The sequence below is a fragment of the Marmota monax genome, unplaced genomic scaffold, assembly GCF_021218885.2.
Source record: "Marmota monax isolate L192 unplaced genomic scaffold, Marmota_monax_Labrador192_F-V1.1 WCK01_AAM20220418_F8-fsc00180, whole genome shotgun sequence".
NCBI classification, from domain to species: domain Eukaryota; kingdom Metazoa; phylum Chordata; class Mammalia; order Rodentia; family Sciuridae; genus Marmota; species Marmota monax.
This window is the reverse complement of record NW_026693881.1, coordinates 2127235-2140017: the sequence shown is the minus strand read 5'-3', so window position 1 is coordinate 2140017 and position 12783 is coordinate 2127235. Positions and strand designations below refer to the sequence as shown.

General features: G+C 53.8%; 1 protein-coding gene across 5 annotated transcripts in view; it reads left to right on the top strand.

The window, feature by feature from the left end:
* Fancc (FA complementation group C) overlaps positions 1–12783 on the top strand; it is a 187682-nt gene that overhangs the window by 170864 nt on the left and 4035 nt on the right. For 3 of the 5 annotated variants that reach the window (XM_046462729.2, XM_058585144.1, XM_058585142.1), the window contains 5 exons: positions 51–150; positions 5009–5084; positions 6867–6948; positions 8478–8652; positions 12349–12552. In XM_046462729.2, the coding sequence (XP_046318685.1) occupies positions 51–150; positions 5009–5084; positions 6867–6948; positions 8478–8652; positions 12349–12552 (637 nt within the window). The remainder of the gene's footprint in view (positions 1–50; positions 151–5008; positions 5085–6866; positions 6949–8477; positions 8653–12348; positions 12553–12783) is intronic. The other 2 variants (XM_058585143.1, XM_058585145.1) reach the window with 2 other exon arrangements.

Below are 12783 nucleotides of genomic sequence, written 5' to 3'. Positions count from 1 at the left end.
GGCACAGGTTTGCTATGTTACTCAGGCGTTGATCCTGTCTCGTTGTGCAGGTGTGCACTCCTGGAGACGGATGGAGCCCCGGAAGTCCTGGCTGCTCTTCAGGTGTTTACACGGTGCTTCCTGGAAGCTCGGGACAAGGAAAACAAGCAGGTTTCTTACGCTCTGTGTGTCACTCAGCTTCGCCCCAGAGGAAAAGGCTGTTCACCTGAAAAGAACACTTTTATTTTATTTATTTATTTTTTATTATTAGTTGTTCAAAACATTACAAAGCTCTTGACATATCATTTTTCATACATTTGATTCAAGTGGATTATGAACTCCCATTTTTACCCCGTATACATATTGCAGAATCACATCGGTTACACATCCACATTTTACATATTGCCACACTAGTGTCTGTTGTATTCTGCTGCCTTTCCTATCCTCCCCCCTCCCCTCCCCTCTCCTCCCATCTTCTCTCTCTACCCCATCTACTGTAATTCATTTCTCTCTCTCGTTTTTTTTCCCTTTCCCCTCACTTCCTCTTATATGTAATTTTGTATAACGATGAGGGTCTCCTTCCATTTCCATGCAATTCCCCTTCTCTCTCCCTTCCCCCCACTCTCGTCCCTGTTTAATGGTAATCTTCTCATGCTCTTCCTCCCTGCTCTGTTCTTAGTTGCTCTCCGTATATCAAAGATGACATTTGGCATTTGTTTTTTAGGGATTGGCTAGCTTCACTTAGCATAATCTGCTCTAGTGCCATCCATTTCCCTGCAAATGCCATGATTTTGTCATTTTTTAGTGCTGAGTAGTACTTCATTGTGTATACATGCCACATTTTTTTTTATACATTCATCTATTGAAGGGCATCTAGGTTGGTTCCACAGTCTAGCTATTGTGAACTGTGCTGCTATGAACATGGTTGTAGCAGTGTCCCTATAGTACTCTCTTTTAAGGTCTTTAGGGAACTTATTTGTTCGTTTGTTGGTTGTGGTGGGGGGGGCCAAACCCCAGCCCCTGTATGTGCTAAACACCTACTGCCACTGAGCGGTTTGCGACAGTTTTTTGGTCAGTGATGGTACTGGGGCCTTTGTCACTGAGCTTCGTCCCCACCCCTTTTTATTTTTATTTTACTTGGACCCAGGGTCTCACTAAGTTACCCTGGGGGGGGGGGTCTTCCCTAAATTGCCTTGAATTTGATCCTCGTGCCTCAGCCTCCTGAGTCGTGGGAATTACAGGCATGGCCACCACACCTGGCTATTTTTAGTAATTCAAATGGACTTTTGCTCATGAAGAAAGTGTCCAAATAAATGCCCCAGCAAAGGTGAAACCGTTTTAACTGAAAATAAGTCAGGACACTTTCCTGCCTGGTACCTGGTGCTGTGTTAGAGCTGATGCACCAGCAGGTGGCCCTCAAGGAAGACCCCAGGCCGGGTTTACACTTTGTCCCTCTGGCTGGATGAACCCTCAGCCAGGGAGAGTCCTCCTGCAGCCCAGCTGGGCAGGGCCAGGTAGGAAGGACCACTTCTCACAGAGCAGCCCTGGTCATTGTTCATGCGGGTGTCCATCCTGTCAGAGCCAGGGGTGGGGTAAAGGGGGCAGGCGAAGACGCCAGTGACAGTGCAAAGAACGGCAGTGACCAGGAGGTGCTATCCGTTGGCTGGAGGACCCGAGGGCCCCCCAGCAGAGGTGACAGCTACCAAGGTCACTGCCCAGGAGAGAACTGTGTGGAGCGGGGGCTTTTCCCCCAGAGAACTCTCACTGCGGGCGTTGTGAGGGGCCTGTGTCTCATGGCACAGATTTGGCATGTGTGTGTGGCTCTTTGCTGCTCAGAGTGGCACTGGCTGCCTCCCCAGGAAGGACGGCAGGTCCCCTCTGTGCTGTCTGCAGTTGATCTGTAGGGCACAGCTGGGATGCTCGGCCCTGGGGTCCCCCTGCTCCCCTAGCCGAAGAAGCCGCTCAGGTCTTAGCAGATGTCCCTACTTTCTAAGGCAACAATAAGCATTTATGGTTGACTTTCCCCGTCCTCCATTTCCTTGGGGCCGTCAGCTAGACTGCAGCAAACGGGGATCTCAGTGGTGCTGACCCTGGAATTTGGGAGCAGAGCTCCACGGAGGGCACCGGCTTTCACAGCCGTTCTGAGTTGTCGCCGTAGCGATCATTCCTCGTTCTCCTGCACACTCTTTATATTCCCAGTTAGGACCTGACCTCCAGCGAGCTGGCCCGTGGCCTCCTGGGACCCCAGGTCGGGGCAGAGGACCCTGCCAGAGCAGTTGTGCTCTTCAGCCATAGCCCCCTCCCCTGTTCCCGGGCCTCTGGCCTTGGACGCTGTGCCTCTGGACTGGAGTTGTAGTTGCTTTTAATTCAGAACAGTGTCCCCGCCAGGCCACGGGGTCTAGGGGCTTGGGGGCCACTCACTGGGCCCCAGCGTGAGGTGGGCAGAGACAGAGCTGTTAGCCACCAGAAGAAGAAGAAAATAGATGGCACCAAAGATGGACCTAAACCCAAACATTCCAAAAGCACATTAACTTCAAAAAGTAGGGCTGGGTTGTGGCTCAGCGGTAGAGCTCTCACCTAGCATGTGCCAGGCCCTGGGTGCCATCCTAGGCACCACATAAAAATAGACAAATAAATGAATAAAGGACTATGTCCCACTACAACTAAAAAAATAAATAAATATTTTTTAAAAACTTCAAGAAGTAAATGAATTAACTAAGTATTCTAATACAAAGGCAGATATGTCAGATTAAATTTAAAAAAAAACAACAACAAATGACCAGCTGTGTGCTGTTTTCCACTTACCCATCCTGAGTATGAAGACCAGGGTGGGTCGTTCGAAGGAAAGGGAGGGATAGAGATGTGTCATGCAAAGAGGAGGCCACGTCAGCACAGATGGAGCCCAGACCAGGGGTCCACCAAGAAGGAGGGACATTTCCTGAGGATGGAGCAGTCGGTTCATCAGCAGAAATACCAACCATAAATGCCTAGTAACCCGTCCAAAATGCATAAAGCAAAAACTAACCAAAGTAAAGGAAGAAAGAGAGAAATTCATAGTCACACATAAAATCCTTGTGAATGTATTAAACAGAGACGCACGGCCCCCAACCAAGCACTGCACAGCACTGCTGAGGAAACCAAAGCCGACTCGGACGCCAGGGGAGAGCAGATCAGAGCTGTTGGTGCCCCTTCTCCCTGGGCTGACCGGTGCCTTCAGCGAGTCCCAGTCCACCTCAGCAGCTTGTGAAATGGAAGTGAACAAGCTGAATCCCAAGTCACATGGGAGTGCAAAGGACCTGCAGGGGCCGGGAAGTTTTGCAAAACAAAATCAGAAGATCCACCGGCCAATTTCAAGACTGAAAGCTACAGTCATCGAGACTGCAAGTTACTCGCAAAAGGACAGACAGATTTCAACAGAGCCCAGACAGACCCACACACACCTGTGTGCTTAGTTGATTTGTGACAGGGCCGCTCAGTGGGGAAAGAAACGTTATTAACAATCGGTGTGAATAGCTGGATGCCCACTCGTGGGGTAAGCCAGGCTTCTTAGAAGGAACGAAAAACAGAAGCAGTGACCATAGGAGGAGAGTGGCCTGGTCACACTACGTCAGGATCGAAGCACCTGTCCTTTGGGCAGAGAGCACTGAAGAGCGTGCACAGCAGGTCCAGCGGGGAGGAGGCGTCCTCTCCGGCAGGACTGGCCAGCAATGTGAGGCCTTCTCTCAGCTTCCTTAGAGGCAGCCCGATTAGAAATGGACCAAAGGCTTAAAGATACATAAATTGGTGGTAAATATATGAAAACTGTTTGGTGTCATTGGCCACCGGGAAAAGCATGCGCGAGCTGATGTCTTCTGACACTAGAAAGGGCAGAATCAATCAGCATCTAGAACATCCACACGTCCCTGGGGGGAGTGAACTGGCACCGCTGGCCCAGTGACCCTCTCCTGCTGTCCTTGCCCAACAGTGGGAACAGCTGTCCACAAAGACAGGGACACGAATGTCAACTGCAGCTTTGTCCATAATGGCTCCAGTTGGGAACAACCCTGATGACTGTCAGCAGAACAGTGTGGGTGGACTGTGGCATGTCCCTGTGGTGACTAATTCTGAGCAACCAACCAAGAATGAACAACTCATGTGCAATTACATGGGTGGACCTTAAAAAAACAAGCTGGGCCCAAACAGCCAGAAGTGAAGGAGTGGATGTGCTGGGGTTCTGTTTATGTGGAACTCGAGAACAAGCAAGGCTAATCCCTTGTTGAAATCCAAACATTAGCCTCCTGGGTGGGGTTCTGGGCACCTAGCGGGGGTGTGTTGGTTGGTGCTGGTGATATGCTCTCATATGTCTGCCAGACCCCCGCGCCGGGCTCACTGCCTGTGCATCTTGGGCTGGCTGGGTTCTGCCTCTGTGGGAAACAGCTGCTGTGCCTTTGGGGTGGGTGCTCCAGCCTTTGGCCTGCAGAGCCTGTGAGCACCGCCATTGTTATTGTTTAAACACCAGGTGGGAATACCAGCTGATCTTACTGCAACGGAAGGTTGTGCAGTTTTTTTGATAGCAGGAATTGAACCAGGGGTGCTTAACCATTGAGCCACATCGACAGCCCTTTTTTATATTTATTTAGAAACAGGGTCTCACAGAGTTGCTTTAGGGCCTTGCTAAATTGCTGAAGCTGGCTCTGAACTTGAATCCTCCTGCCTCAGCCTCCTGACCCGCTGGGATTACAGGCGTGAGCCACCAAGCCCGGCTGAAATGGGAGAGCTACATGTGTAACTGGGTTTGTGTCGGGTAAAGAGCCAGATAAGACATGGAGAGCATAACTTCATTTTTCTTAAGTCCCAAAAGGTGAGTTTAAGAGGTTTGTTACTCTGGATAATATTTATAAGGTTATTGGAAGCATATTTCCTTTATCAGAGTTTAAGAGACTGTCTGCCCATGTCAGTACAGCGGGTCTCGGGGGCAGCGCAGGAGGGCTGTCTTCCTCACGCCCTGAGTCTGACGAGTGTGCTCTTCTTACATGTGCTCCCGTTGCAGCTGAGGTTTGCGTTCAAGGCCTACTTTCCTCACGCCCCTGCGTCTCTTGCCACAGTGCTGTCGCAACTTCCCGAAGGTGAGTCCAGACCACAGTAACTTCTGGGAAGACCTTTGGCCAGCAGTGACCCTTCCCGCTCAATCCCTTATCTGTCCACGGAGATGGCCTTGTGTCCAAGATCCCTTAAGCTCCCCGGGCCTCACCTTCTGAGGATTTTGACATGAGAATCTGCTTCGTTTCCTGGTTATAATCACGGACCAAAAGAAGGGGAAAGGAGAGGGGAGAGTGGCTCTGGCTCTTCTGTGAGGGTCTGGTCCAGTACCGGGCCCCGCGGTGCCAGGCGCAGGCTGAGGCGCGGCTGAGTCAGATGAAACAGCTCGTGTGTTTTCCATTCTCTCCACCCCGCGGCCTGTTGCTGAGGAGCAGGGAAGGTGGAGGGCGAGGCCGGGAAAACCCAGGGGAATCTCACCTCACCAAGGGGGTGGATGGAGGGTTGGAGCACTGGTGCCACGCTGACATCAGACCACAGCCACCGCCCTTCCTTCTCAGCCACCGCCTCCATGGGACATGTGAGCTCATGTTCAGGGAGCGCTGCAAACACTGGGGTGCAGGGAGGGTGGCAGCGCTGGGGCCACCACCGGTCCCTCGGCTTCCTTTCTCCCAGACTCTAGTGGGACCTGTGTGGAGGGGCTGGGTCGTGGTCCAGTGCAGGAGGGCTCGCCTGGCCGTCCCGTCCTCAGCACCACAGGGAAGAGGACCCCTGGAGGAAGGCGGAGGTTCCGCTTCAGAGCATTTTACAAAACCAGAATTCCTCCTCCTTTTTTAGGAGATGAAGGCTCTGGCCCAAGGTGACCCATCTGGCGCTGTCCTCAGATGCTGGGGGTGGCCCCAGTGGGATCTCTGGGTGATCACAGTCCCTGTCCTAGACGTCTGCCCCACATAGACCAGTGACTTCAAGCCGAAGTCCAGAAGCTCTGTTGCTCTCGGGGACATGTCCTTTCCCAGCACTGGTGCGCTTGAGCACTAGAGCGGTGTTGGGATTGGAAATGTATCTCGTGTCTACTGTGAGGTCCCCGGGGCACAAAAGAGGGTCACTGCTGGGCCCTAGCTAGCAGCCATTAGAGAGGGAAGTAAAATAAGTAACTAAACCACTAAAAAAAACCATGAAAATGAAAAACACCCAGAAGCTGTGAGCTGAAGGTCGGGGAGCTCCGCGAGTCGAGGCGGTGCCCTGTGCCCTGGCACCCTGGAGACGCCCTCAGTACTCCCATAGCTGTCCTCACTGTTCTGTCACCCCCGTCACGTGACCTTGATGGGAGCTGTGAGCACACGCATGCTGGCACACCGTAGAGCCACAGGAGGCCAGGAGAGCGTGCGGAAGCCTTTGTCCGCACGATGCCCACACGGTTTTCCCTCTTTAATGTGAACCAAGGTCGTATTCCAGAGTCTTCACGACCCTAGGTCAGGTGAGCGGTCCATTCCTGTTCCTCATCGGTGGCTTTGGTCCAGTCTCCGTGTACATCGGAACCACGAGTTATAGTGACGGAGCCGAGGTCAGGGGGATGGAAAAGAAAGACCCTGGGCACGGGCTGCGTGGCCCACGTGACAAGGTGGCTGCTTCTGAACCCTTCAGCCACTTCCTTGTAACTGCGTCAGGCGCTTTCACGTTTGTCCCCGCGTAACTTGGACAGATGTTTCCTCCCCAGGCTGAGAAGATCCCGGCTGGGAAAAGCAGGGCTTGGTGCCATGAACCAGGAGAGGAGAGGCCTGTCCTCAGACTGCTCCAGGCTCCCCACAGGTCGCTCCTCCTGGGTTCGGCGCTTCCCAGGTCTGCCTCTGACTTCTTTTCTGCACCCATAGGTCTCCCCCAGGGACGCTGGCTCCAGCGACTGCAGCTCATCTCCCAGCAGCTCAGAGAGGCCGTGGAAAACCAGCCCCAGGGGTAAGCAGCGCTGCCCAGGCCCCCTCCCGGCAGGTCCTTCCCTCAGCCCTTCCCCTTGACCGGCTGCAGGCCCTTCCCTGGCCCTCATCACACAGGCCGGCACCTGCCTGGTGAGAGGTGGGGGGAAGCCGCGCGGGTGGGCAGGGCAGGTCAGGCAGATAGACGGAGCGCAGGTCTGTGACAACCCAACCCAGCCAGTGCCTCTGGGACTGGATGGGCTGCTGTCCTCCAGGGACCAGGACTGAGCGGCCCCTCCTCCCGAGGGCTCAGACACAGTGGCTAGGGAGGCAAGGACAGTGCTTAGAGCTCGGGGAACCCCTGGACGTGAAGGAACCCGGGCCAGGTCCACTGTGAACTGGCTGCAGAGAAGCCTGGAGCACTCTTGTTCCTGTAGCCAGTGCAGAGGGAAGTGCCCCCACCACCCCTGACCTCAGGCCCGCCTGCCCCATTGTCTGTAGGGCAGGCAGTCACCTGCCAAGACGTCTAGAGAAAAGCAGCCTTCACCCTCAGCAACCCCGGGCCCTGTGTGATGGGGAAGCTTGCAAGAGGCGTCAGCCTCCTGGCACCGACACCCCCTGAGGACAGGAAGGCAGAGAACACACCGCTCTGCAGACATTCCCCGTTGCTGGAACGTTGATCAGAACCTGGGTCTCCCTGGAAAGGAAGCCGCACGGGTTTCTCCCCATGTCCTACCTCTGCCCCTGTGTCCCAAAGGCTGACTTCCTTCTGGACCCCAGGACCCACTTCCTCTCCTGCTCTGGCCTGCCCGGGCCAGGTCCACTGTGAACTGGCTGCAGAGAAGCCTCCCCCCTATGGCAGGGAGGCCCACCTCCACAGCAGCCCAGCTGTGCAGGCCAGGCGCAGGCAGGAGGCGCTTTGCAGGGTCTCATCCTCTGTCGCATCTGCTGTTACCAGCCCAGACTTTTCTTCCTCACAGCTGTGCTCATTTAAGGAACCTGGTGGTAACACAATGTCCAATGTCCTCAGAGCACATGGGGCTTGTTTTTGGTTTGGGTGCTGAGGACTGAACCCAGGGGTACTTAACCACTGAGCCACATCCCCAGCCCTTTTTTATATTTTATTTAGAGACAGGGTCTCCCTGAGTAGCTTAAAGCCCTCACTGAGTTGCTCATGCTGGCCTTGGACTTTTATCCTCCTGCCTCAGCCTCTCACCAAGCCTGGCACACATGGGGTTTTGAGAGGTGTCCCTTTAGATGCTTTCTGCTGGGTTCAGAGTGGCACTCTGACAGGTTTTGAGGGTAGCTGTGTTCTTTGCAGGTCATTCTAGAGTGAACAAGTACAGTTTAAGCCCGATACAAACATTAAAGCTGCCACGCACGGAGGTGCACACCTATAATCTCCACAACTCAGGAGGCTGAGGCAGGAGGATCACAGGATCCAGGCCAGAAAGGGAAACTTAAGTGAGATCCTGTCTCAAGATAAAAAGTAAAAAGTGTGGAATGCCCTGGGTTGAATCCTCAGCCAAAGAGAAAGGAAAAGCAAAGCCAGGCTTCCTGGCTCTGTTGCAGATCCCGTGGAGGGCCCCTGCAGACCTGGTTTCTGCTCGCCCACTTTGGAGGATGGGCTGACGTGGCCGCCGAGCAGTTACTGAGGTCGGACATGGACCCGCCTGCAGCCTTGCTGTGGTTCCTGGCCTTCTACCACGGCCCTCAGGAGGGGGCCCAGCAGAGAGCACGGACCATGGTAGGTGCAGGCCACTCTGCTCAGGCTGGGCTGCAGAGAGGGCTTGCCTTTCCCTGAGTCCCGTCACCCGAGCTCTGGGCTTGTGATGATGTTCCCCTGGGGGACAGGTGAGTGTGGCTGGGCGTGCTGGGGTGCTACAGGGAGGCTGGTCTGCAGCCAGTCCTCTCTGCCATGGCGGCCTGGCCAGTACTGCTCTCTGGAGTCAGTCAGCGAATTCTCACGTTGCGGCTTTGTTTAGACCTCTTTCTAAAGCATTCGCATGATACGAACCGCTTTGCTTCCGAAGGACCGTGGCCGTTTCCTGAATGACAGAGCAGCTAAGTCCAGGACTGGCAGCAGTAGTGGACACAGTCGCTGCTCTCTGAAACACAGTGATCGCAGAAAGCCAGGTCTGTGGAAGGTTGGCACCTCCCTGCCAACGTGTGTCTGCGGGTTTGCAGACCGCCAGCTGCCAGTGCGTTTTGCTGATTTTAATAATTAAAGGGAAGGGGCTTAATTATGTATGGAACAGTGCTCCTTTGCCCCGTATATTCTGCTGTTTGAAAGAAACAGACCAGTACAGCCGTCTGTACGTTGTATCCGTTTAAAGACTTGCATTTTAAAGAAATTACCATAATCTACATATGTATTTGAGGATAGCTATCTGATTAAAAAGAAAACCTTCTATTTCTTCCCTTTTGAAGATCACATTAAGCCAATTAAGGGAAATCCTAGTTTATGTTTCTCATCATCTTATTTTTTATAGTAATAATTAAGACGTATGAAGCACTCATGATTTCTAAAGCCCTTTAGTATGCATTTCATATTTGGCTCTTTGTGAACTAAGTTGGTAGGTATGTGTGGTTAAATTCCTTAGGGACCATAGATACTGACAAAGAGAGATTCACTTTTCAAGGACAGAGACAGAGGTTTTCCAGTAAGATTTAATTTCTAGAAAGTTCTACATTCTACATTGGCACGTGTTTCCACTAGTTAACTTGGTTTGGGAGGTTTTGATGTTTCTTTAAATAAAACTTGTACATATTCCTTTTAAAAAAAATTGTACGTATAGATGGACAGCATGCCTTTATTTTTTTGTTTATTTTATGTGGAGCTGAGGATGGAACCCAGTGCCTCACACGTGCTAGGCGGGCACTCTACCCTGTGCCACAGCCCAGCCCTGGGCATACGTGGGTATTGTTAGTCCTCTGGCATAAAAGCAGATTGACTCCTTGAGAATAGGCGGTGCCCACTGCGTCCTGGCTGCTCCATCCTGCTGACACCAGAGCCTCCGTTGGCAGTGCCGGCCCCTGCCTCCCGGGAGCCTGGCCCAAGGCTGGCATGTGTGACACCCGGGAAGGGGAGGGAGTTTTTCTGGTTGACCCAAAAACACAGACCTCTCGCCTGGGCTTTGCGAGCTTTGAGCCCCTAGTGGTCCACCAGGTGCCTGGAGAAGCAAGGCCTAAGTTGCGTGGCCAGGTCAAGCCTGGCAGCACCTGTGCTCTGCGGCTGTCCCCAAGGCGTGGAGCACAGAGTGGGGCATGGTGCCTGCCTGAGGGCCTGCCCCTCCCTGGCAGGCCACCTTCTCTGCCATTCGGTGTTCATCTCCTCTGCTGATGGAAGCAGATCATGACAACACCCCATGCATGGGGCGTCCAGATGCCCAAGGCTCAGGCCAGGCTCCTCCCAGTGGCCCTGCTGCTCCACCCGAGGAGTCACCCTAAGGGAATGGTTACATACAGCTCCGTGTACAGGAATGTCCTTCACAGCATCGTCTGTAATCACAAACACCGGGAAGGCTAGGCTTTCAGTAGGATGGCTGCCATCTGAACGAATCCTAATGTGTCCTAACCACGGGTGGCCTCTTAGCAGGAGAAACGGTGCACTCAGACAGCATGTTCTGTGGGCACCGTGAACGGCTGGCTCCCAGGGCCCTATGTCCAGTGGGTGGTGTGTCCCCATGCACAGGCGACATAAACCTACTCAGGAACAGTGACTCTCTGGATGGGAGAGTTATAGGTGATTTTATTTATTTATTTTCCTTTTTTCTTTTCAAATTTTCCATAGCATATAAGTTTTTATAACATAGACTAAGAAGTAATATTTTAAGAGAAAAATAAAACTTGTATCTTTCTCCTGAAAAACTTAGACAGCATTTGAAGTATTAGCAGGTTGTATAGAAGCTTCTGGACACGAACGCATTGAAGGGCCAGTCAGTCTGGGCAGAAGGGGCCGCGGGCACAATGGGCGCCGGCAGAAAGTCAGAGGCAGCCCAAAGAGAGCAGAGCAGGTGTGAGCCGGCCTCCTGAGCCCGCAGCCCCAGGGGGTGGCAGGCAGTCAGGGGCAGGGCGTGACACCGCCCAGGGTGGGTGCGTGTGGGTCAGTGTGTCCTGTGGGGAGAGGCCTGCGGGGCCTTTCCCACGGCCTGGCTTGTGGTTGGTGGCGCTGACTCAGCACCACAGTGTGCTGCAGCCTGTGGCCAGCGGCATCCAGGCCTGGCTTCCAGGGAGAGCCGCCCGCGCCCTGCCCTAGAACTGGCCCTGCCCTAGAACTGGCCGTGGGAATGCAGGGGACAGGCCCAGCGCTCTTTCAGAAGCCTGGGGCCTGGCTGTTGGGAGTGTACATGGCATTTCCCATCACGACTCTGAGTCCTCGCATTGTTTCCAAGTCACAGCCTGATGTGCCTTCTCTAGCAAGCAGAGTCTCAGCATGAAATGAGCATTTCTTATGCAAAAACAACCCCCAGACTTAGAACAGTTACCATCATTATGTGGCTTGCACAGACTCTGACCTCTGCCCGAGCCTTAAAGGCATACAGACAGCCTGTCCCAGTGTCCTGGACAAGATAGTTGTGCCATGAGAGTGTGTGTATGTGTGTGTGTGTGTGTGTGTGTGATTGTGCAACTGTATATGAGTATTTTAGTATATTAGTGTGTGTGCGCGTATGTATGTGTGTATGTAGTTTTGTGTATGTGTGTTTGAGTATGAGTGTGTATGTGTGTGTGACTATTGTGTGACTGTGTATGAGTCTATGTATGTGAATAACAGTGTGTGTGGCTATGTGTGTGTAACTGTGTGACTGGATGGCTGTATATAAGTGTGTGTGTGTGTGACTGTATGACTGTGTGGCTGTGTGTGAGTGTGTAATTGTGTGTGACTGGATGACTGTATGTAAGTGTGTGTGTGACTGGATGACTGTGTGTGGCTGTGTGTGTGTGTAACTGTGGGAGTATGTATGGCTGTGTGTGTGAGTGTGTGGCTGGGTGTGTGACTGACAGTGTGTGTGGCTGTGTGTGTGTAACTGGGAGTGTGTGACTGGATGACTGTGTGTGAGTGTGTGGCTATGTGAGTGTGACTGTATGACAGTGCGGATGGGTGTGTGCATGTGTCACCAAGGCAGTGGTGGCAGTACCCGCATTGGGCTCTTGGCGCCCTGGCTGTCCCTGTCCCCACTGTGCGCAGCCCCTTGCTGCATTCTGCTGAGGACTTTTTCCCATTTCCTTTCCTACAACAGAAGGCTGACCCGGGTGGTGCATGGCTGCTCGGTGAGCAAGCTGAGGCCCAGCCTTTCCTGTGTGTGTGGCCCTGGCCGCAGGGCTCTGCCTGCCTCCTTTGGACACCGGTGGCTCCTTCCTGGGGCCTGCTGCAGAGCACCCAGTGCGCTCTAGAAGCCTGTGGGTGCTGCTGCTCTGACCCGACCCTGCCCTTGCCCTGCAGGTGCAGGCTGAGGCCGTGCTCCGCCGCCTCCGTGAGCTGTCGGGAAGCGCCCACCTCTCGGCCAGGGATCTGCAGGCTTTGGGGGAGAGCAGCCCGGGGGACCCCAGATCGCCTGCGTGCACCCAGCTCATCAGGCAGCTCCTCCTCACCTTCCTGCTCTGGGCTCCCAGAGGCCACACCGTCGTCCGGGAAGCCACGGCCTTTGTAAGTCCCCGCTTTCCTGAACCTCCAGGTGGAAGGGTCTTCCCAAGGGTCCCAGGCCTTAGAGTGTGGGGATGAAGGGTCAGTGGGGTGGCCGCTGGGAGGGGCCCTAGCCTGCCGGTGCAGCACCCTCCGCCACAGAAGACCGGCTCAGAGGGAGGAGGTGCGTCTCGCAGGCCACACGGCGAGGTCTCCCCACGGGCTGGTCCCATTGAGTGGCCACTCACGCTGCAG